Source organism: Lissotriton vulgaris, chromosome 8 (genome assembly GCF_964263255.1).
Source record: "Lissotriton vulgaris chromosome 8, aLisVul1.2, whole genome shotgun sequence".
NCBI lineage: Eukaryota > Metazoa > Chordata > Amphibia > Caudata > Salamandridae > Lissotriton > Lissotriton vulgaris.
The window spans coordinates 448,825,615-448,852,283 of NC_141696.1; the positions used below are offsets into that span (position 1 = coordinate 448,825,615).

General features: G+C 42.7%; 1 protein-coding gene across 1 annotated transcript in view; it reads left to right on the forward strand.

Annotated features, from left to right (window-relative positions):
• Window positions 1-26,669, forward strand: part of LOC147697160 (ATP-binding cassette sub-family C member 5-like) — a 2,119,944-nt gene that overhangs the window by 127,853 nt on the left and 1,965,422 nt on the right. The window contains exon 3 of the mRNA XM_086934231.1: window positions 11,609-11,764. Within this exon, the coding sequence (XP_086790357.1) occupies window positions 11,609-11,764 (156 nt within the window). The remainder of the gene's footprint in view (window positions 1-11,608; window positions 11,765-26,669) is intronic.

The window sequence follows — 26,669 nt, forward strand, 5'->3', positions numbered from 1 at the left end:
CCTACATAGTCAGGATTGTCCGTACTCACCTTTTACTTGAATTGTACTGTCCAAAGACAGGGTTACGCATCTCACGTGTGAGTTCACACTCTGCACACGCGTTCCGTGGGCCTCCTATTACTTACCTAGAGTTAGGGTAGTGTGGTCCCAGCGATCCTACAGCCTCTGGACAGCTCCATTCCTTCTATCGACTTTCACATTCCACTCACTTAGTATATGGTCTGTCGTGCCCCTAGGGCACCATTGTAATTTGTGCAACTTAAACGTATTTTTCCTAAGAGATTGTCATGTGCTTAGCCCTCTGATCTCATAAAGAGTTCAGAGGTGTATGTTACTTAATAAATATATTGTTTAATTTCATAACAACCTGTGTGGTGTCCTTTCACTTGGTATTCAAGGGGTTATATGTGGTAAAACAGCTGGCTTCACATGCCAAAAGAGTTTAGCCTAAGACTGCTTTGTCCATGCTACCATTAGGATAGCTGGTCTATAAGGTTGACCTTACAACCAATCACCATAAGGGATGTTTGGACTGATACAAGGTGATCACTAGAACTAGTGAGCATCATATATCAGGCCAACTTCTCACAATGCCTTCCTCTTCCTGTGTTTTTCCCTCCCCTGGAGCATATCATCATTACAATTCTTTTGATTAGCTGACTTATATCCTTCCACTTTTCACATTTAAGGAACCACTATTTTCTTTTCCATTCAGCTCTCCATGAGAGTGCATGTGCTTGCTACCTCTTTCCCTCTTGGGTTGATTCACTGCCCCACCACACTGTATTGCTCCCCACCCATTCCAACTTGTCTAGAAAAGCACAGGAACAGGTATATTGTTTGCTGGTGTACGGCTGAAAAGTAGACTGTAAGTGTTGTTTTTGTTTTATATTCTAAATTTATTGTATCACATGAAAGCACAAGCTATGGCACCCAAAGGCCTTCATGGTGCTTTGGGTAGAGCCATCTGCTGCACTCATTCAGACGAGGGCGTCTAATGCAGCAGACGTTTTACTTAGTATGACCTTTCTTCTAGAGGTCAATAAAAACGGTTCCTTTGACAACTGCATTTGACCAAATGGCTGAATGTTGTGGAAAGTAAATTAGCAACAGGCAAACATTTCTCTTTACATTCTGACACTTCCATATTCTTTTTTAATTCTGTTTAGAGTTTCCTCATTGGAAAAGTATTTGAAAAGTAAACAACATAATTTATAAAAAACGAATACACTGAATTAAATGTACACTTTTGAGGTACCTTAAGATATGTGTTTGCTTTTTCTCCAGTGTTTTAACATGTTTTTTTCATTTACTTTTTTAAACGATGATTTACAGACACATATTAATTAGCAAAGCCAACAGCTCTGCACTTACATTATAAAGATGAGACCTACCAGCCAATATTTGTGTTTCAAAGTTATGTGGCAACAAATCTGGTAACGAAACTGGCTGATAGGTTTAGTAAACATCAACACTAACATGAATATTGTGAGTGGGATGATCATTTAAATGTCACTGAAATGGATTGAGGTTTTTAAATGCAAGAAATGAGTGAAGACAAATATATCTTGCCATTTTGTTCCTAATAATATATGATTTATCAGCAGGCACTGCATGTAGCGCATGATAGCTGTCTTTCATGCCCTGTGCACAGTCCTCGTACTCTTGGCGTTAGAGTCCTCGGGGAGGCCTAATTTTTTGTATTTTACTCCCAACAGTCAATGATCAGGGTTGTTGATCCTCACACCACACAAACAAAGCTATCTTTATTATAGTAGCGGGGAAGAGTATTTTCCATTCCTCCGGGGAGTCACTTAGGGCCATATGTATCAACATCCTCATTTGCGATTGTCAAATAGCGATTTTTTAGATATCACTATTTGAGAATTGCAAAACGGGATGTATTAAAGAAATCGCAATTTTTTTGCAAATTCTTAGTATTCCTTAATTGCGATTAGCAAATTGCAAAATCACAATTAAGGAATACTTTCCCATTCATTTCTATGGCCCAGGAGGCCCATAGGAATGAATGTGAAGTAATTCTCTATTTGCGATTCGTAATTTGAAAATCGCAAATGGAGAATAATTTCAAGGGTGTCATAAGGACACCCTGATGCACCCCTGAAATGAACATGTGTGCCACATGGCACCTTTACAAATGCCAAAAAGTGCATTTGTGAAAGAAATCGCAAATTAGCACCAACTTGAAGTTGATGTTAATTTGCTATTTCTTAGTGAGAAATCGCACAACTTGGGTGCATCATACATAGCATTTAAGGAATCACAAATTTTGCAATTCCTTAATTTTGCGATAAAAAAACAGCTCATACATCGCATTTAGAGATTTTTCATTTGCAAACACTGTATTTTTGCGAATCGCAGCGTTTGTGAATTATAAATCTTTAGATACATATGCCCCTTAGTCACTTCAGGGGTTGAGGTTAACTTGTGCCTCATCCCTGTGGAACTGCTAGGGAGAAGCCAGGCAAGGCTCCTGAGCGCAAGCCATATGCAGTTTCAGTGAGCATGGGTGAAGAGTGAGGGTACCTTTTGTGCACAGAGCCTCCTTGGCGCGTCAGTATTGGTGAAATAGACCTCTGCAGTGCCACTCACCAACAACACATATTCTCCTAGTCATTTATGGAGTTAATACCCTGCAGTACCACTTACAGTGGTGTTCCCCAAACCACTGATGGTTTTTCATCTATGCATCGACTGCGATGTAACAACTACCATAATGATAACTACAAAGATATCCACTATATCAGTTTAGGTAAATGAATAACATTGAAATAAAAGTAAGTAAGTTAATTTATTGATTTGATTTAAAATAAAACAGGTAATGGCGACTTATATAATTTAATTAGTTTAACTATAATTATTTAATTGGAATAAAATTCATTTGGAAAAAAATAAGAGCGAAGGCAAGTGTTTTTTAGAAACTTTATTGGAATTTATGTGAAATGTTCTCAGTCATCCCAAAGTTAAAGGCAGAAAACACATCCACATTCTAAATAAAATACATGTAAAGGCAATGTTGCATTTTAATTAATAGTAGTAAGTAATCACGGATGTCCTGTCCCATGTACGGTGCCTCTTTACACTGCAATTTACATGCAATATTACATTTAATAATAGGCAAACACATGATAATTAATGTAAAATATATTTAGGAGAGATTTCAACATTTCAAAATGTAGCAAGTCCTAAAGTACTTCTATTTATTTTGTGATATTCTTAATTTTAGTTTCAGTTCTATTTTCTCACAACATTAATTCTTCTTTTCATTATAACAAAATTTGAATTGCCTCCCGTCAGCCGACATTTTTCACTGACCTTTTCAGCTTTTTCATGGCTTCTACAAACATAGGGCTAGATTTAGACCCTATCAGATAGCATACCTTCCGTCCGGATCGTGGAGGACTTAACTCTGCTGGACAGTAGTCCATCCTATTTAGAGATGCCCACCTGCTCAGTGGTCAATTCTGTACGTTGAATGGAACTGCTGCTATTGCTTATTCCTTCAAGATATGAAAAGTTTGGCGACCGTCTTCTGTCAGTTTTGATGCCCTTTGCCGAAACTTTAAACATTTTTTAAATATTTGAAACCAATAACCCGCACACCATGGGAGAAAACTCCTAGGGTTTGAGGGTATTTTTTTCTGTCCCTCAATGCCAGGTTTTCCCTTACGGTGGTGGACAGATAGAACCCATTAGACCATCCACTCTAAATAGAGTGGGAGGTATGATAACTTTATGGTTGCATCCCTACATGGCCTTGCTGTCAGAGCTAGCTACCAGTCATGGGAGCCTGTAGAAATGGGGTTCCTCGCTTCCTGAGGTATGCACCCAGGCCAGGCAAGAACTACCACTCTAGTCAGAGTTAGCTAGAAACACAACCGAGATAACCTGTGCCCACCATATGGTTGTTTGGTTCAGAGCAGGCAGGCTTATCAAAAGAGGCACTGTGTAAAGTACTTGTGCAACACATACACATACACACACATAGTTATACAATGAATAAACCACAAAAGACTCCACACAGCATTTAGATAAATAGGGAATATGTATCTATCAATTTGAGAATGTATCTATAAAAATATAGTGAATACTTTGCAAGATATGCTGGTTTTCAAATTCAATATATTGCAATATTTCTTGTGGTGCACTTATACTCTGACTAGCTCGCCAATTCACATGAGGCTGCGTAACCTTGACATATATCCTTCTAATTCTTTCCTTTTTATGTTTCCTCCCTCTTCTTTCTCCTAACAAATGTGATTGAATACAGTAATCTAAGGCACTTATACACAGGCATGCTTATTTAATGTCCTGATGATGATCCACGCATTGTTCACTTGGATCGAAACGTCATCAACACCCTAAAAACGCCTCATGCGTTAACTGTGATGTTACCATTTACTATGTAGAGGCATGCCTCACGATTTGTTTACCTTATTGTTGATTTTCTCGAAAAAACAAACCGTGAGCGTTGTCGGAGCCTCCCTTAAATGTTTCCCAAACTGTTTGTTTCTATGTTTCTGTAGTAGGATGCAGGCTTGTGTCCCACTCTCAGTATCTTTGTTTGTATATATCTTAAAGAATTGTTGAAAAATTTAAAATTAAACCTCTGTCCTGCTGGAAAAGTTTAACCAATACAGTACTGATTGGGTCTGTATTCATTTTTGCCTGTGTATTCCTATTTTCCTAAGGGCCACTGTAATGTGAAATAAGTTTTGAAATGCAGGTAAAAATAAGCCTTTCTGCACCCACCCCCGTGTGTGCCTGCTGAGTGTGTGGAGCACTAATGATCTAACACGCCAGGGTCAACTGTGGGCCATTGTGGGTATCATGACCGCCAAACGGGATATAGAGCAGAGATGGGGGGCGGTGGAAACGCCGACTCTGGCGCAATGGTGCAGGAACATGAACACGCTCATGGTGACTGAGCGAGCGGTGTACAAAATGAGAGCTAATCCTCGTAAGTGGAACAAGGTCTGGCTACCTTGGAATAGTTACCGGGGAGACTTGTGTGAACCTTTGTTAGAGGAAGACATTGAAAGCTCGGAAGACGAGGAAGAGGTAGAATGAATAGCTACAGTCGATAGCCGACAACAGTGCTGGAGGGATATGATAGGGGCCACTAAAATGACTCGGCGGGTACTTAAGGGAACGCTCAAGGGTTAGGATGGGTGCGATAAGCGTCTGGATTGAATGACTATTGTAAAAGACTAACTGACTGACGGCGAAACTGTATGTTGTCTACCGAACCTATTGAGTCACAAGTTGAGTTATGTTTAAAAATATACAAAAGTGAGACGAAATATGATTGTGACATAAAAAAGTGATGTCGTATTTGTTGACGTTATGATCGAATTTGCTGCCGGACCGGAGGTGGTCGGCTGACAAGCTGTGTAACATTTATCCGAGACGAAATTTATGTGTGGCAGCCGGCCTCAGGGTTGTAGGCATAATGCTGTGTGATGTTGGCGAATATCAATAAAAGTCTTACGACCAAAAATAAAAAACAGAAAAAATAAAATAAATAAGCCTTTCTTAGGTTATGGGCATACAAAAATACAATCAAATCACAGTGTTTTATGGTTTTGAGTATCAGAAAGAAACAGGTTAGTGTTAGATTCCTAACCTTAGAAAATCCCCAGGCGTCAGACTGGATCCGGAAAGTTTTGCGTAGCAGTACCCCTGCGTATCGGTAGGCGTCGTCTGCTGCTCCGCGTCCGTCGTCGGCTTCGTTGGTGCTGGGATGACGTCGTCGGAGTACTTAGACGCCGCCCTCGCGAGCGCAGATCCGGAAAAAGCAGGACTTCTTAGTCACTTTTTGACTAACTTTTTTGATCCTTTTTGGGTCCTTTTTCGAGTCGGTAGACTCTGGGTGCTGGTAGGGATGCCCGGGTTCAAGCCCTGTGCTGACTGTAACCACCTGATGTCGGTTACCGACCCCCACCATCGGTGCCTGTATTGCCTTGGGGCCGACCACGACGACAAGTCGTACCCCGACTGCCAGGCCTTGATGTCGAAGGCTAGGCGGGAGCGGTCCCGTAAGCGCCTCGAGCTCCGGCAGTCGGCCCGCGCCGTTCACAGTCCAGGCCGAGGAGGATGTCGAAGGACCGGTCGCAGGGCCACAGTCATCGCAGCTCGGTGAGTCGACACCATTCGTCGGGCTCCAAGTCCTCAGGTAAGAGGCACAAGAAGTCGAAGAGACAACATTGCTCTTCCGACTCCCCGCGACGCTCGCACGATGCGGCTGGGGGTTCGGGTGACACCGCCCACGCGGCTCCTCCGGAGCAGCAGGCGCCGCTGCCAGCTCCATACCCGCCGGTCCCTGGGCTGAACGCGACCCTGGAGGAGATCGATGCCTTCCTCATGAAGTCGCTCTCTTCTCCGTCGGGTCCTGCTGTGGTGCCTTGGGGCCCCGTGGCCCCTACTGGGATCCCAAGCGGGTCGGGTGCTTCCGCCCCAGCGCCATCGGGTGCTTCGGCCCCGGCGGCAACTTCAGTCCCGACGCCGCAGGGCCCCACCGGATCCGGGTCCAGATCCGGGTCGCCGCTGGTCGACCTTATGACCCCTCCGCTGGCGCCAACCCCCAGGGTGTCACCCCCGACACCGACCCCGTACGACGTCGTCCCCGGTCCCTCCCTCGGTCAGGATCTGGCGTCGGACCAGCGTTGTTCGACGCCGAGAGAAGAACAATTCTTCTACGACCCGGCCCCATCCTTTGCACCTGACTATCAGGAGATGGGAGGGGAGGAGGATTGGGAGGGGTCTGAGGACCCTCTGACACGGGAGTGCCAGTCGTATCAGGACTGGGCAGTGGATCTAGCGGAGGCCAGTGGTTTGGACAATTCGCCTGACACTGTCTTTGTCTCCCCTCCTACCGTGGCTACGGAGGAGGGGGCTGCTTACAGTGTAGTGTTGATGAGAGCGGCCAAGGCCTTGGCTCTTGAGCTCCCCGTCGCAGCCGTGAGGACTAACCTCCTCACTGAGGTCCTTAAATCGCAGGCAAGCTCTTCGTAGCCTCTACTGCTGTTTAATGAGGCCCTTACTGATGTTCTGTTGGGCACCTGGTCCAGGCCAGCTACAGGTGCCCCTGTAGATCGGAATGTAGCCAGACGCCACCGCCCGGCCCCGGGCGACCCTAGCTTCCTGTCCACCCACCCCACCCCAGAGAGCATGGTTATCCAGGCCTCTAACTCCCTGACCGCATTCCCGACTTCTCCACCTGATCGGGAATCCTAAAGGTATGAGCAGTTCGGTAAGAAGCTGTTCTCCTCACTTAGTTTGGGGTTGCGGTCGGTCAACACTGCTTGCCTTTTCACCCGTTATACCCACTCTCTGTGGGACATGGTCACGGACGTTATGCCAGATTGCCCGGAGGAGGCCCGGATCAAGCACGGTACTCTATCCGATGTGGGCTGGATACCACGGACTCGCTGGGCAGGGCGATTTCCATGACGGTGGTGGGCCACCGCCACGCCTGGCTGAGGCTCGCCAACTTTTCGGCTGATGTCCAGAATTCACTCATGGACCTGCCCTTTGATGGCCGTCGCCTCTTTGGCGACAAGGCAGACAGTGCGCTTGAGTGTTTCAAGGACTCCAGGGCTACGGCCAAGTCCTTGGGCCTGTCGGTCCAGCGCCAGCAAACTTCTGCCTTTCACTCCTTTCGTGGCCAAGGAAGGGACGCCCCTTCATGTCCTGCCAGCCACGGGCCACAGACTAACATCCAGCGCGGCGGTGGACGTGGTAACCGCCGCGACAGTGCCAGGGGACAGCAGGGAGGCCAGTCCACATCCACCCCGCAGCATCCGCCTCAAAGCCTTCCTAGTCTGAGCTTTCAGCCCCATTTGACGCCAGTGGGGGGCAGGGTTCGCCATCACCTCCTCCACTGGCGCACCATCACATCGGACAAGTGGGTGCTGCAAATCATCTGAAGTGGCTACTCCCTCCCCTTCGAGGCGACCCCTCCAGCCATGCCACCGCAATACCACCACGTGTCGGGGTATCACTTGCAACTTCTGAAAGAGGAAGTTACGACCCGTTTGGCCAAGGGGGCCATTGAGCGCGTTCCTGGGCCAGAAGTAGGGTGTGGTTGTTACTCCCACTACTTTCTGGTTCCCAAGAAGGGCAAAGGGGGCCTACGCCCTATCTTGGACTTGTGGAATGTTAACGGCTTCCTCCGGAAGGAGAAGTTCAAGATGCTGACTTTGGCTCAGGTCTTAGCTGCCCTAGACCCAGAAGACTGGATGGTAGCGTTGGACTTGCAGGACGCATATTTTCCCATCCCCGTCCTGCTGACCCACCGGCGTTACCTGCGGTTCACGGTAGGCCACGAGCACTTTCAGTTTACCGGGCTCCCCTTCGGCCTTACCAGCGCCCCTCGGGTGTTCACGAAAGTGATGGCGGTGGTCGCAGCTCATCTGAGCAGATTAGGGGTGTCAGTCTTCCCCTATCTCGACGACAGGTTGTTGAAGTCGGGCTCACCCCAGACAGTCATCAGCCACCTCCAAACTACAGCCGACCTCCTGCACCTGCTGGGGTTCTCCATCAATGTGCCAAAGTCACACCTGTGTCCCTCTCAGAAGCTCCTCTTCATTGGAGCAGTTCTGGATTTGGCGCAGTTTCAGGTTTATCCTCCCGAACAGCGGGTTTGGGATATTCAGACTCTGATTCCGATCTTTCAGCCTTTATCCAGAGTCTCGTTCAGGTTGAAGCTGCGGCTTCCTGTGCTGAGGGCCTCCTGCATCCTTCTGGTGCATCACGCCAGATGGCGGATGCGGGCTCTGCAGTGGGGAAATAATCAAAAACAAGCGAGGGTACCCTGGAATAAGTAATGCTAGGAGAAGGAGGCAGGGAATAACTATCAAAAAACACAAAAAAACTCTCCTAGAACGTTACAAATCTGTAGGTAATATATCCATTAGTTTATATATATCATCATTGTCCCACACAAACAAAATTATTTAGAAAAACATATAATTTTATTATTTGAAATCCATCAATGATTCATAAAAAATATATATGTACAATTCAATTCAGTCAATTAAACAAATCATATAGCCCCCAATTATTCTCACACATCCAGGCATCCTCTCAAGTAACCACAACACCCTACACAATAACACAGAGACAATACAAATATAACAAAACAAAGGTACAAAGAAAAAGAACAAGATAATACAAGCAAAAAAGCGCCAAAGTGCGTTTCGGAAAGGACAATTATCCACAGTTCCTTCGTCAGGGTGCAAGGAAAAACATATTATATGTACAATTTCTTCAAAGGCGTGGATTCCTTCAACCTTCAATTAATCTGTCCTTAATAGGAAATACCAGAATCACAAGGGCTATTTCTTGAGGCTAGTGATAGCAAGTATATAAACTCTCAAGAGCTCTAGATCGAACCCGCCTCTAATCAGAGTAGCCAATCGCTGCCTGAAATCCAGGGGAAAGTGCCCTCAAGGAAACTCTCTCAGAAGGACACATGGGACGCCAATTTGTCGCAGCAGCAGGGGACGGTCCTCCACCCGAACCTGTCCAGTCTCCACCTACATGTGTGGAGATTGAGCGGCGACAGTTGAGGCCATTTGACTTGCCCCCTGAAGTCTGTGATGTGATTCTGGCAGCCAGGCGTCCCTCCACAATATCGGTATACTCCTGCAGGTGGAGCAAAGTTGTGGCATGGTTCACAGCAAAGGCTGTGGATCCACATTCTGCCCCCCTTTCAGAGGTTCTCCTCTTCCTTCTTTCTCTTGCCCAGCAGGGCTCCGCTCTGGGCACTATCACATGCTACCTCTCGGCCATTTCAGCCTTCTTGAGGCTTCCTGATCAGCCTTCACTTTTCAAGTCCCCTGTTGTTAATAGATTCTTGAAGGGCATCACTCACATGTTTCCTCCTGTTCCTTTCGTGATGCCTCAGTGGGACTTGAACCTTGTTCTGACTTATTTGATGTGTGCTCCTTTCGAGCCACTTCACAATTGCCTTCTTCGTCTTCAATGAAGCTTTCATTAATAGATGTAGCATTTTATGTTTAATCTTCCCATTACAAGACATTCAGCCACTTGAGAGGTTCATTCAGATCGGTTCTCTTCCAGGGGATCCTCATCAATAGTCATAAGCATTAGAATATTCCCGCCCATGCGCGGGACCCCGGAAACAATATATTATATGTGCCCCACATATACATATACATATATATATATAAATATATATATATATAAAATTAAGCAATTGCACCCAAATAAAACAGTAGAGCTGGAATATGCTGTGAAGAATTTCCACCATACATGTGTATTAGCATTAGAAACATGAGAAACAACACCAATGCTTGTTTAGAAACTGTTTTAATGCTTAGAAAGCAGTAGAAATTCTTATAACACACTGTAAGCATATACAGCTCCCAGGCTGCATTGCAAATACCCAGTCTAAAAAGACTGAAAAGCTAACCTGTAGCTGCATGTACTAAAACTGACGCTGTGCCTTTAAGGCACCTCTGCCCCTAGCTTCCCATCATGCCTCAGGGGTTACAGTTAGGTCAGTTGTTCTTTTCGGAGACTGAAAACCAAACCATGGTAATAACAGGTTAAAACATCTCCTACTTAATAAACAAAGTCCTTTGCCCGGGGAGGCGGGAGGGTTGCTTATGACTTTGATGAGGATACCCCTGGAAGAGAACTAGGATTACAGGTAAGTAACTAATCCTTCTCTTCCAGGGGATCCTCATCAATAGTCATAAGCATTAGAATATAGTAGCGAGCCTCACCTCATCCCTGCGGGCAAAAGAATCAACAGATAACATTCATATCCGTAGGCCCAAACAGTAGGCCTTATTCTACCCAAATAGGTTTCTCAAGGAGGCTTGCCCTACTTGAGACTCCGCTCTGGAATCAGACTCTAGGCAATAATGCCTTGTAAAGGCTCCCATTGTGATGGAGTAACCTGTCCACTGAGATATAAATCAGGCCCATAGACTGATATTTAACCTCTTTCTTTGAATCACAGCAATTCTTTTTGTTTTGATAATCAAGTTTATTAAAAATTCTCAAAGATCAAGAAAAATACATTGGTAGCATTCAGACACAATTTCAGATACAGCACATTAAAAGGAAACGACGGAGACTCATAAGGCACTTGTGGAATAAACAGCTAATTTTATGAGAAATACATATAAAGGCTTTTTTATTTATTGCTCTTTCGTGACCCACCAGAAAGCAGCTGGCTCCTCACCAGTGCATCACAACCCACAGTTTGGGAAATCTGCTTTAGTAGCTTGGTGCCTCTGTATATACACAGTTGTCAAAAGTCCTCACCCTCTTTATGGGTCCTCACCTTAGGCTCGGACATATAACTCAGGGTTGGGGCCTTTAACAAGCAGTGCAGACCTCTGAAGTAGGCTATAAAGCTATAATAATGGCATAGATTGTGATTTGACTGCTAATCTGAAAAAACTACAATGTGTTATTTTTACAAAGGTGCAATGACAAGCTTTTACAATGTCTTTAGTTTATGCTTAATAAACTAAAGCACAAGAAGGAATTTCTTCCTAACTTATATGTCGTTCAACATATTCATATAAATGTCTTACATTTTTTATAGGCACAAGCATCCTATAGATAATGCAGGGCTGTTCTCCTTTACGACGCTTAACTGGATGACTCCACTTGCAAGAAAAGCTTATATACAGTCTGAACTTAATCTTATCGACCTGTGGGATCTGTCGTGCCATGAATCATCCGAAGTTAATTGCCAAAGGTAATAAAACAAAATTATCTCCAATTCCTCTTACTCAGTATTTTTTCCAGGTCTTAGACGTCCATAAAACAATGAGACAGAATTGTGTTTGGTACAGCTTAGTCTATTGAAACGAATGCCATACAATGTCATTTACAAAGAAGCAAGTAATTTGTATGCTTAGAGCTTGAAACTAAAGTAGTTAGAATTTGTTTCTTATCTATTTCCTTTCACTTACTTTCTTTTAATCTTTTTCTCATTCATTTATCTCTCTCCTAGTGCATTTGTCAGTTATACTCCCAGAGAATATTTGGGTAATCTATGTATTATTAATGTGATATTATATTGAATATGAATGTGATATTAATGAAATAGGAAAGATAATATTACAGCTAATATTACAAAATGTTATTCTCTCTCCTATGATAGTTTGTATTGATTTGTAAAATTAATTGGAATAATGTCTAAAAAAAGAAGGAAGCAAGGAGTAAGGAAGTTGTTTGCAAAACAACACAGAGAAGAGATTTAGGTGTTTTAATGATAGAGATGGTTTTACAGAGACAAATATTTCATAAACCTATGAGGGCAATACAAATAGTCTGCGACAGAGCTGAGTTTTAGTGGCCCACAGCTTTCTTAGAATACCTTATTTTGTAGTACCCTTTTGTTTAAGCAAGCATGGTTCAATGCTTGTTTGAAATATATGACCACATATGTATCAGTATTATAAGAACAGAACAGAACGTGAATAGTGTCAGAGTAAAATCAAAGCTTTTAGTGCTTTTTGGCCGGAGGTCTGAGTTTGAGGTAGTAATGGAAAATTCTCCAAATTGTTCTTGAACTGGTAAACCCACTGACAGAGGATTCTCTACCACTGTAGCATGTTTTTGGAAATTATATCTGCCTTTGAGAAAGAATGGTAGAGTTAATTACACCTGAGGATGTCCTGACAAAGAAGCCAGGGATCACTGACACAATATTGTGGTAAACAATACTGTGTCAAAAATATTGTTTACCACAATATTGTACTCCTATACTTATAATGGTAAGTACACAAAGCGTCAGAAATAGATATAATTGATACTAATATCGTCCAAAAATAGACAAAAATATTGATTTCTTAATATACGTAAAGTTTAAAGTAGTAAATGTTAAACATTTCAAGAAATAAATTGAATATAATGTACATTAAATATATTTCACGAATATATATATATGTATATATATCTATAAATAAATATAGTAAAATATTTAATAAAAATATGTATTTCACATTATATTAACATGTTTTAATATTTTGACTTTATTACTATGAAATATATATATATACATATATATATATATATATACTATAATTTATAAAGTAATTGTTTTACATTATAGAATGTTAAAAAATGATTTTACATTTATTAATATATATATATATATATATATATATATATATATATATATATATATATATATATATATATATATATGAATACATATATGTACATATACATATGTATATAGATATATAGATATATATTTGTAATAATAAATGTAAAATATAAATTACATTGATATAATGTAAAAGAAATATTTTTATTAATTGTTACACTATACATATCTCTCTCTCTCTATATATATATATATATATATATATATATATATATATATATATATATATATATATATATATATATATATACAAAACCCAGTTAGATCCATTTCGACGTTGGCGCTCCCCAATGTAGTGCTGTGCGTGTCTATTCGGCAGGATCCAGCCGGTATATATACACAAAATTCAGTCACTAGGAATGACATAGGAACACACTCACTCGTGTGTTTTACAAAAGCTTACAGCTGCTTTATTTTCTTGCCAGTCCAAACGCGTTTCACCTCTTCCAAAGGCTTGATCACATGGGACTGGCAAGAAAATAAAGCAGCTGTAAGCTTTTGTAAAACACACAAGTGAGTGCATTCTTATTTCAGTCCTAGAGACAGAATTTTGTGTGTATTTATATATATATATATATATATATATATATATATATATATATATATATATATATAAAACAAGAATCAAGAGATAGTGGTCAATTCATCTGACAAAGGTGGAAACATCGTTCTCTGGCAGAAACAAGATTACATTGCAGAAGGAATGAGACAGCTCGGTGACATCCACTGCTATGCAAGGAGCAGTGGTTTGGAGTATAAACAGGCCAGGGATACTCTGAATAGAAAGTTGATGTCTTACCAACGGGAACATTTAATCTCTCCAGCCGAATATACTTTCTTGCATATAGAAAATCCGGTCATGCCACATTTGTACCTAATACCAAAGGTGCATAAAATGAAGAATCCAACCCCGGGCAGACCGATTATATCTGCGATCAAGAGTATGGGTGAGAACGCTTCACGGTATATTGATTACTATCTGCAGGAACATGTTCAGAACCTTGCTAGCTACATAAAAGACACCAGTGATTTTTTGTCCAAACTCAATACAATACAATGGCAGTACAATTGGTGTATTATAACATTGGATATTGAGTCATTGTATACGTGCATTGAACATTCTAAAGGAATTGAGGCTATTAGATACTATTTGGGACTCAAATCATGTGAATATTATGGTCACAATCGCATGCTTTGTGATTTAGTGCAATGGTGCCTAAACAACAACTTTTTCACATTTGGCAAGGATGTATGGAAACAGATCAGGGGGGTTGCGATGGGATCCTGCTTCTCCCCCAGCTACGCGTGTTTACACCGGCTGGTGGGAGGAGCGGGATATTTTCGCAAAAAACATGGTTTTAATAATGTCAAATATTGGATGCGATTCATAGATGACGTTTTCTGTGTGTGGGAAGGTGACATCTCTAGCGCACGCCAGTTTGTGGAAGCTCTAAATGTCAATAAAATTAATCTTTTCTTTACATCTAATATAAGCAGACAGGCAGCAGAATTTTTAGATGTCCATATCACTATAGATGAGGGACTAATTATGACATCATTGTATCGCAAGCCTAAGGCGGGCAATAGTATTTTGCACGCAAGTAGTGGACATCCGAAACATGTTATTGACAGCATACCACTAGGGGAACTACTGCGCTTAAACGAATCTGCAGCACAACAGAGAAGTTTGACGAAGCAGCCAAATTAATGATGGAACGTTTGAGGGCTAGGGGATACAGTGAATCCACCCTTTCCAGAGCTATAACCAAAACTAGGGAAAGGTCCAGGGAATCCCTGTTAACATCAAAGCCTACTGAAACAACAAGCAGCGATGAAACCCCCAGGCTGATAACTACTTTCAGCCAACAACAACGCAAAATCAAATCCATCATACACAAAAACTGGCCTATCCTAAAAACCGATGGTGTATTGAGCTCCAGAGTCCCTGACAAACCCGCTATCACCTTTAGAAGGGCTTACAGTATGCACAGCAAAGTGGTCAAGGCCAGTCCTGAGCTGGGTTGCAGCGGCGCCTGGCTAAGCAGGAGGGGCTTTTTCAAATGCTCCTCATGCCGAGCATGCAAATTTGGGCAAAATACTACACATTATGATACCCCATTTTCGCACACAAAAACTGCTATCAAAGGCAATTTCAACTGCACCATGGAGTTTGCTGTATATGTCCTGACGTGCACTTGTGGGCTGTGCTATGTTGGCAGCACGAAGTCGCAGGTGCACGTCAGGATACTGCAGCATCTCCGCGCTATTGTCAACAATGACGCAGCCTATCCCGTGGCACGCCATTTCCACATAAAACACGGCAGGGATCTGTTGTGTTTAAAATATTTTGTCATTGATGCAGTGCCCCCACTAAGAAGGGGTGGGGATCGGGAAAAAATACTCAGGAAGATGGAAACAAAATACATCATTGAACTTGACAGTAAACAGCCCAACGGTCTTAATGCGACCGAAGATCTTTATAATTTTTTGTAAATGTATCCTTTTTTGTCAGTATTGGTCCGCAGCACACATATGAGAACATTGTCAGGTTCTGGTTAGTCTATGACAAATTAGAGTCAAGTCAGGACTCCAGCAAATGTTAAAGGCCCGCAGAGTCGCACGCATGCACATATACAGGGCATACAAATAAAATGAATGCACCAGTTATTTTATGAATTAACAGCATGTGTACGATATATTCTATCCTTTTCCAGTATTGTATATATTTTTAAAATTAGATTGGTTTTGCTCTTTCCCTTTTTCTTTTGTGTTCATTCACTTTAATTTTTTGGTTGTCACATATTCAGCACATGTACAGATTAGCACTTATTTTTGGTTCTATGTACATAAATTGTAAATAGGTCTTAATATTTATGTAATACAAAATTTATCAATTTTTAAATTTTAAATAAATATTTAGGACAGGATTTTTGTGGGTAAACACTATGACATTTTCTATATAGACTTTCTCACGAATCATTGGTTCAGAATTGGAACAAAAAATTACTAAATTAGTATTTTTATCAAGTTGCACTCAGTCACTTTATGTACCATTGGTATCTGCATTCATGCAGTAAGGATATTTGTTCATAATGAAATTTATGTAACTATCGAATTATTTGAAACTTTTTAAATAATTCTCAAATGTGATTTTATAATTTTATGCAATTATGTGATCAGTATACACAGAAACAACAATGTGATTTGTTTTATAACTTGTATACATTGCACAGGCAAGCCTGTAAAAATCTAAGTACAAGACATGTCATTTCCTGAATCCTATATGTACTATGTACCGTTTCTATATCCATGAACCTCGTCATGTGATTCACTATAGGAGGTGTGGCCCATAGGAGGGGTCAGGGAAACACAGCATTAAAAAAGCAAGCCAACATGGCTATCAGGTGTGTGAACAAGAGTACTTGGTACTCGATAAGCGTCGCTTGGAAGGTTAACAATAAAAATAACATCTTGCCTGAAGCCGTGGGGTCCGTCTCTTCTTACGCCACGTCCCGTGGAGGTCTGAGGAATTGGTTCATATATATATAAATATATATATATATATATATATATATATATATATATATATATATATATATATATATATATATATATATATATATATATATAATATATATATATATATATATATATATATATATATATATATATGTCCAAAGGTCGTCGTAGTATACTCTGCAGAACAACGAAGGAAGCGAGACCACAAGGTAAGTGCAGTTTCTTAGAGTGATTTATTTTGTGCCAAAATTAAAGCCTGCAAATCCGCCATGACGCGTTTCACCTCGAGAGAGGCTTGCTCACATAAAGTGTCATGAATACAAACAAGGGTTTTTAAAGTGCGAGTACATAATCAGTTTCACCTGTGCAAATTGCATTTTTTCAAAAGTCATAGATAGTGAAGACATACTTCATTCATTTAAGTGTGGATAAAGGGCATAGTGCCCAAGGGGTTCCAATGTGCAAAACCGCTATTGTTATAACATTTTATATAAATATATAAATAGATTTCATTCTATATATATACACCTGATTACAAAAATATATATCATAATTAAACTATAAATAAGTCTCATTTCATATATATACAAATGGTTAAAAACTGTTAAACCATAATTAATAAATTCAATGATTATACTTCATATATATACACAAAGTTCATTCAGTACATATAACACATATAGTCTCAGGAACCCTCATTTATCATTAATAATGGCACATGCCTTCACTTGTAACAAGATATTATGCCCCAGTGGGCATATATAAAGCAATTGCACAAGTTAAATAGTCAAAATAAAGACATGCACTTTTTAGAACATCCTCTTATAGTTACTGCAGAGCAAAAAAGTGTCTGTAAAGTGAATTTAGTACTAATACTAGTGATTAAAAACATACTACAGTTAACTGCAGGTAGCAAAGTCAGATAAAAGCACGTTGAGAATCAGTTAGGGGGGATTTACTTTTTACATCCAGAGTAATTCTTGGGGAAATATATTGTTCATCTAGAGGCAGGTGTAAAGGTCCTCGCTATTGTTAAGACCCCCCGGGCTCTTAGTGTTGAATTCAAGAATGAATCTGGTTTCCAGGAGGCGCAGTTTTGCGTCCCGGTTACCCCCTCTCTTTAGAGGCAGCACTGTGTCAACCAGGAAGTACTGTAAGCTACTGGGGTCACTTCCATGCATGGTTTCAAGGTGTCTGGCCACTGGGTAGGCCTGATCCTTCCCAGAGATTGCCCTTAAGTGTTGTAAGATGCGCTTGTGTGCAGGTGGGCGCGTGCTCCCAACATATTGCAATCCACAAGGGCATTGCAAGACATAGACAACGTATTCTGTCTTGCATGTTAATCTTTTGTTGATAATGAAGGGTTTATCTGAGAAGGGACGCTGGACTTGAGTTTTGTTAATCCCGTGGCGACAAGCCTTACAGGTAAGACACTTTTTGAAACCAGTGATGTGATCCATCCAGGACTTGGTGGGTTCTAACATGTTATTGACTAGGGCACTGGTAAGGCTAGGAGATTTGCGAAACGTTATACTTGGTTTGTCTGGTACCAGGTCACCTATGATGGGGTCACCTTTGACCAGATTCCAGTTTTTGTTTAGAATTCTTCTGATCTGGGAATGTTGGTTACTATAGGTTACAATGGCTCTGGATGTAATACGCTCATTGCTATTCTCTTCTGCACTGGATATATATATATTGGTTCGGTTACGAGCACTCTCTGGTACCCGCCCTGGCCAAAGGAGAAAGGGAGCAGATGAGGTATTTCACCTCTTCAGGGCTGATTGCTGTCCGCGTCGCGCCCCTGCACACTGATTCCTGACGCTAGTGGATGTGGCGGATTCGGGGACTCGAGGAGGGTCCTGTTGTTTGAAGACTCTGTGGGGTGACACATCGAGCCTGCTAGCCTACGGGGGTGCCGCTGGAGAGGACAATCAACCCATCCCCGCAATTTTCACCTACCTTCACTGCGGCTACACTGCATTGTGGGTGTTGCAGTCCCAGGATGAAGTCGGACTGCAGCAGGTGAGCACGATTGCCAATGGGGGAGGAGCGGTACCCACGTGACACACTCTTAAGGCAGCAGTAAAGAACTTGGCGATGTTGCACGAGTCCGGTGTTGGGCGCTGAAGAAGGGAATGCCCGAAATGCATTCGCCGCCATTGGACTGTGAGCTTTGAACAATAAAGTCCCTCCAACCTTTCCCCTTGGGTTCCTGCTCTTTTCTTTGAAGGGAGAAGCCTGTCAGATATATATATATATATATATATATATATATATATATATATATATATATATATATATATATATATATATATATATATATATATATATTCACAGAAAAAACCATAGGTTATAGTGGATATATAGTTAGGAATTTGCATTTACAAAACCTTGAAAATTCAATGAAAAAACCATTGGTTTTAGGCCATATATAGTTAGGGATTTGCATTTACAAAACCTTATTTTACTCGCATAAAACCATTGAAATTCCATATATAGTTAGATGCGCTAACTATATATCGCGCACCCGCAATCCACTGCTGATGATGTCACATATTACACCATTCATGACATGGTCAGTGACATCACTGATAACATCACTGATGACAACTCAAATGACATCACTGATGACAACATCCAGTGACTGTATGTTTCTGTAAAGTTAAAATATGTCTTACATATTGAAGAATGAGTGGATGTATAAGTGTCTGGATGAAGGATTTAGTAGGTGCATGACTGATTGTATGAGGGAGTGATTAAATGTGTCTCACTGAGTGCATGGGTTAGTGATTAAACTGTATTAATTTGTGCATCATTATATCTGTTGTTCTGTAAACTGCTGCATGTGTTGATCAGTAGCTATATGAATAACTATATGGGTTATTGATTGGTTGCTCAAGTATTTGTATGGGAGACTGAGTATGTGTGTGGGTGGCTGGGAGGTGTGTGACTCTGTGCATAGATGTGTAAGCAGTTGATTCACTAGGTGTATGAGTTCAAGAGTGCATGTGGAAACAGCTATATGGGCGGTTGACTGTGTGCATGAGTGTATTGGTGAGTGAATGGATATCTCAGTGCTACATGTCAAAGTAAGTACATATGTAAAACACAGTACATGTGAGAGTTAACATATATAAATAACTGTGCATAAGAGCCAGTGAATGTGTGAGTGGCTGTATGGATCATTGTGAACATGTATCAAGGATTGTATAAGAGAGTAAATATGTGTTAGAATATGTTTCAATAAGTAAGGTGTGTATAACTGTATAGTTGAGGAATTGGAGGTGTGTTTGATTCTTTGCATGACTGTCTAGGTGTATGAGTAACTCCATGGATGAGTGACAGTCTGTGAGTCTGAGTGTATCTAAGGATATATCAGAGTCTGTAGAGGTTCATCGTATTAACACATGAATGATGTCATCTGTGATGTTGTCAGTGATGTCATTTGAGTTGTCATCAGTGATGTCATCAGTGATGTCATTTGAGATGTCATCAGTGATGTCATTTGAGTTGTCATCAGTGATGTCATCAGTGATGTCACTGACCATGTCATGAATGATGTAATATGTGACATCATCAGCAGTGGATTGCCGGTGCGCGATATATAGTTAGCGCATCTAACTATATATGGAATTTCAATGGTTTTATGCGAGTAAAATAAGGTTTTGTAAATGCAAATCCCTAACTATATATGGCCTAAAACCAATGGTTTTTTTATTGAATTTTCAAGGTTTTGTAAATGCAAATTCCTAACTATATATCCACTATAACCTATGGTTTTTTCTGTGAATTTCATTGGTTTTTTAATAGCAAATATGAGAAGCTTTAAAATGTCAAGTACGTGATAGATAAAAACATTTTCGTATTTATGCACGCTGATGTGCTTTGAACGCTGCACCCCCCCCCTCCCCTCTTTTCTCTTAGTAGTACTCTCTCTTTGCAGATAGTGAACGGTAGTTAACGCAGGCCTTTGCCCCCGTTGTAATCCGTCGTGCCTGCTTGTCTCTCCATTTGATTGATTGTTATCCAAGCATTTACTGTTTTAGAATTGGTTCTCTTTGGATCATTCTCTATTTACAAACAAGCACAAAGTCGCAATACTCTGTTTAGTCTTTGCAGATAGTAAAAAATCGTGTAAAAAAATAAAAGTAATCGAGCAAAATCAGTAGGCCACTAATTGGATCTCTTATTGACCTCGCTAAAATAGAAATATTAGGAACAACCCTTCATGAGAAATACAAAAATAGTGAGATGAACTAAGCTCCACACCATGAGGGCTGCAAGACAGCTCGACTCCGTCACCCACCCCGCCCAAAATAACGACAAACCCTATGCAAATATTAAAAATATAGACAACACACCAGCAAAGAAACAGGGTAAAACATTTTATTAAATAACTATTTACATAACTATTTTATACTTTTTATTGCCCGATCCGGCTAGCTCAATCGATCGAGCATGAAACTCATGCACTCTGATAGCAAGCGTTGCTGCTGATGCTATGCAGACCAAAACTGGTTTTCAGTTTGTACATTTTTCTAGATTTTTCAATCCAAGGTTGGGTGACTTTGTAGAACGATGGCTTCAGATTTTCAACATACGGTGTGGTGGCGCGGACTGGGAGGGGGCGCTTCGCTCCTGCCCCCTCCCCAAGTAAGATTTTCATACGTGAAAGTACGTTAATGGTTTTGGTCCCTGAGTTGCTTCAATGTCACTGCCATTCTCAAATGGCATAAGTTCTGGATGTTGGGTGCCATAGTTAAGAGTTCTGAGCAGTGCTTGTAACACTGTCTGAAGCTTATTTCCACCTACTGCAGCTTCACTATTCTCAAAGTAAGTGAGTGTCGTTTGTGGACCTGACTGCATTTGAAAACAATGTGATATGTTACCTTCCTAAACAGCTTGACGGAGGCCCCTGAGGGGCGGTGTGCTGGCCATGGACTCGGAGAAGACGCTTGGCTCCGACACCCTCCCCAAGTCTTATAGCACTGGTGTAGCCTGAGATCGCCCCCGACATAGGCGGCCGGCTCCCGGGGTCCGGCGGAACTTTTTGCCTTTTGATGACTCTTCAATTCTGGACCTTGTCCCACAATCCGTTTGACCTGAAGACACGCTGTAGTGGGGCGCCCCTTTACCGTTTCAGTTGCCATTCCGCCCGCTTTTGCTACACTGTGCCTCTTCCGCCATTCAGCTGTTTACCGCCCGCTCTTGCGACTACAGCGTCTCGCTCATCATGTAGTTGAGTTGCTCCCGCTCTTGCGGTGCAGCGATAGGCGGCTGCCACAGGGCTCTCAAAATGGCGGCCGGCTCTTCGGTTTTGGGCCTGGTCCACTAAAATGGCCCTGGGACACCTTTGAACTCGGACGCTTCCCTGATAGGGCTTGGGTCCCATTCTCGAAAGCGTCCCCTCAGCCGTGAAGATTCTACAAAAGTCTTGGGGGCCTCCGACTCCCGCAGGCTTCTGGTGGGGAGCGGCTGCCATGTCTGCTCGTGGAATGGCCACGACGGAGCTACGAGATGGAAGTGCTCTCATGCTGACGCCAGCTTTAGTCTGAAACATCCAGAAAAACTGTAGACTACCAATTCGATCAGTTCCGGTAGCGCCCCAACATGACCCGGAAGAGAAGAACTTGCCCTCCCCTCTTTGACTGATGGTTCTTGTTGCCTGTCCCCTCTGTTGTCATTTAACAGAACTTTTTGGACTGCTGAAAGGGGTTGTATTCCGAACGCTGGTTGGTGGAGACATTTTGACTATATTCTTGACCTACGTTGTCACGTAATGCGTTATATGACACGCCGCGTTAGCGCACCCGGAAGTGATCCGAGGCGCGGCGCGCAGCGCGTAACGTAAGCATAACAGGTCATGTGACTTGTTAATAAAACTTTTCATTGGTTCATTTTACTTTTGTTATTTTAATGATGAAAAGCTTGGTCATATGACCTAAAAATTACGCTTTTTATTGTTTTCGAACATTATTTTTTTTAAAACATATGTTATAATATTCCAGGCTAATGTACTTTCCCGGAAAATGTACAACTGTCCTGCAAGTAAAATATATTCCTTTTTCGAGAAAAAGGGCGTTTCTTCGTTCCATGACGGAGCCGTTGAGTAAAAGATACTCGGCCTGCTGTCTTAGTCGCCGATACGTCTGATTATCAGATTCTTATCGATCACTTTATGTTGCAGGAGTGGAAAACACAACTGCCCTTGACCATTTATCTTTACTGCGTTCCTACATATTATACCTTTTATCCGTCATGTAATTGGACTGCTTTATTTCACTTGCCTTTTACTGATTCGAAAACAGTGACTAAAAGTAAAAACTTTACCAATGTAAATACTACTACCGTGTTTTGTTTTAAAAACCTTTATTGTGAAAATGTCAGTATACAAATACGGGCCTATAACCACGTGGGCCGGCCACGGCGCAAACTGAAATCGTATATGATGAGGAGACATTTACACTGTAGAGGAAAGTAACGAGCGGGCCATTAGGTTGCAAGAACTACGGTGTCTAACAGTTGCGGAATCGGTGGACATACATTTTGTAATTAAAATAAGACAGGGCCACTTACAATAACATTTTCTAGATATACATTTGCGGGCAAGGAGTTACGAGTCCCATTTATACCGGCGCCATTTTGGGCGAGGCCGGGCAGGTCCAAGATATAGTCAAAATGTCTCCACCAACCATCGGCCAGACCAGAACCCCTTTCGGCCCTTTATGCTACAAGATGGTGTCTTCCATTCAGAAAATATTGTTGGCAGCATTTTGAAAGGAAACAGAAACAGCCGTTCTCCTAGTGAGTTTCACATTGTTACATTTAGGAAGAATGTTGAAGAGTAGTATGTGGAAAATCTGAAGCCATTTTTCTACAAACTCTCAATCAGACTTGGATGGAAAAAAAATCCTGAAAAATGTACAAACTGAAAACCAATTTTTGTCTGTATAGCATCAACAGCAACGCTTGAGTCAGCTTTGTGTCAAGCCGCCATTTTCATTCAATCAATAGCGTCCCCCTGCACACATTCAGGGACCTGGTCGTGTCTTCAGATGAAACGGATTGTAGGAAAAGAAGCAGAAAGGAAAAGGAAAAAAGTTCCGCCGGACCTCGGGAGCCGGCCGCCTATGTCATGTGCGACCTTTGGCCACACCAGGGCAATAGTGAAGCTGCAGCAGGTGCAAATAAGCTTCAGACAGTCTTACAAGCACTGCTCAGAACTCTCAACTATGGCACTCAACATCCAGGACTTGCCATTCGGATCTTGGCGCCTTGTGCTGGTTCCGACCTATTCACACATCGGTCCACTACGGACATCACCTCATAAGCCAACGGGGCACCCCACGCCGACTTTCGGCGCAGCATTGTAGGATGGCCACGCCAGTGCGGCAACTTGCTGGACACAACCTCGGTGCCATCCGGATCTCGGCGCGTTCGACTCACTGTACCGCAAGAGTGACCGCAACTCAGCTGGACACGCCGTCTTTCGGCGCAGCATTGTAGGATGGCCACACCAGTGCGGCAATTTGCTGGACACCACCTCGGTGCCATCCGGATCTCGGCGCGTTCGAGTCACTTTACCGCAAGAGTGACCGCAACTCAGCTGGACACGCCGTCTTTCGGCGCAGAATTGTAGGATGGCCACACCAGTGCGGCAATTTGCTGGACACCACCTCGGTGCCATCCGGATCTCGGCGCGTTCGAGTCACTGTACCGCAAGAGTGACCGCAACTCAGCTGGACACGCCGTCTTTCGGCGCAGCATTGTAGGATGGCCACACCAGTGCGGCAATTTGCTGGACACCACCTCGGTGCCATCCGGATCTCGACGCGTTGTCCTGCCTTCGGCCTATTCGCACATCGGTCCGCTACTGACGCCGCCTCACGTGCCAACGGATTTTCTACGCTTTTTCTAGCCCTATGCCGCATAACAGGTCATGTGACTTGTTTATAAAACTTTTCATTGGTTCATTTTACTTTTGGTTTCCTAAAGATGGAAGGCTTGGTCATATGACCTAAAAATAACACTTTTCATTGGTTTAGAACATTTTTTTTTCCCAAACGATGAAAGCCCCACCTTGTTTCTGGATCATTCAGACTGAAGCTGGCGTCAGCATGAGAGCACCACCATCTCGTGGCTCCGTCGTGGTCATTCCGCGAGCAATCATGGCAGCCGCTCCCCACCGGAACCCTGCGGGAGTCGGGGGCCCCCAAGACTTTTGTAGAATCTTCACGGCTGAGGGGACGCTTTTCGAGAATGGAGCCCAAGCCCTAGCAGGCAAGCGTCCGAGTTCCAAGGTGTCCCAGGGCCATTTCAGTGGACCAGGCCCAAAACCGAAGAGCCGTCCGCCATTTTAAGAGTCATGTGGCAGCCGCCTATCGCTGCACTGCAAGAGTGGGAGCAACTCAACAACATGGTGAGCGAGACGCTGTAGCCGCAAGAGCGGGCGCAACTCAGCTGGATGGCCGCCACCTGGGGAGGCCCGTTCACGCCACCTCTCCCACGCCCCCCCCCCGCCCCCCGGGCCGCCGCATGCCAATTTTCGGAGCAGCATTGTAGGATACCAAAACCAGTGCGGCAGTTTACTGGACATCACCTGGGTGCCATCAACATCTCAGCGCGTTCTACTGCCTTGGGACTATTCGCACAACAGACCGCTACTGAGGAGGCCTCCCCCCGCACCACCCGGGACGCCCCACGCCAATTTTCGGAGCAGCATTGTAGGATCCCAAAACCAGTGCGGCACCCAGGCGACATCACCTGGGTGCCGTCCAGAACTCTGCACGTTGTGCTGCCTTGGGACTATTCGCACAAAAGACAGCTTCTGACCATTGTTGCTTTTTTGGGTGAAAAATGTTTAAATGTTTTTACAGTTTTTGTTCCGTTCATTATAGTTAAAAGTTAATAAAGTTTTAAAATCTAACTTTGTTGGAGTGCTATATATGTTTAAAAAATCGGGTGAATGGGGCCTTGAATCGGGTTATTGTCATGTGTGGGCTTTGCAAGTGTACTGCTACAAGATCGGACATTTCAAACTCAAATGCACGTTCTTTTTCTTACCTTTCCGAAGCATGGAGCGCAATAGCAGGCAGAGAAAGGGTGATGCACGTGTTGAACACTGCCTGGCCTGGCAAGTTGCTGGCAGTGCCCCGCCCCGCCCGCTCCTGAAAGAGGGCACACACACACCGCCGCCCCGAGTACTTCACAAATCTTTAAAAGACCATGCGCTTGTTCATGAGGCTTAAATGGTTTATCACCCCTTCTAGAACCCCTGCATCGACCCTCTGACGTTTCCTGGAAGAATTAGCACGTAACACAATACCAAGCCCTGTCAGCTGAAACCCCCGAGAAATCATGGGGCATATTATCAAGGGGGTTTATTTCCGCTTTTTTGGCTTTATAAGCCAAAAAAAAAAGAGATAAAATTATCTCCCTATTACCAAGCTGTCGCTAACACCAGTTAGTGACAGCTAAAAGGAGATAGCGACCATCTTGGGCCTCGCTTTGCATATTTATTTATTTATTTATTTATTTATTTATTTATTTACGGGTTTATACCGCGCTAGGATCACCTCCCGAAGGAGTATCTCCGCGCCTTGAACACCTTTACAGCTTGTGGCAGTAAGTACACAGATATCACTAGTTGGAAAATAGTGATATTTATCACTAATGACATGCAAAGTGGGCGTGCCAAGATTTTAGCGACTGGAAACAGTCCCTAACCATCGCTATCTCCTATTACCAACTTTTGGAGATATTCGCGCTAAGCGCGAATATCTCCAAAACCTAACACCTGCCCTGAGCAGTTTTAGCCATGTTATCCAATGGGAAGTGGATAACATGGCTAAGAGCATTTGCTGGATAATGCATGAATATCGCTGACTTTTCAACGATATTCATGCATTGCGGCCGTTTTTTATCGCATTTGCGATAAACCTTGCTAATAGCAAGGTTTATGTGC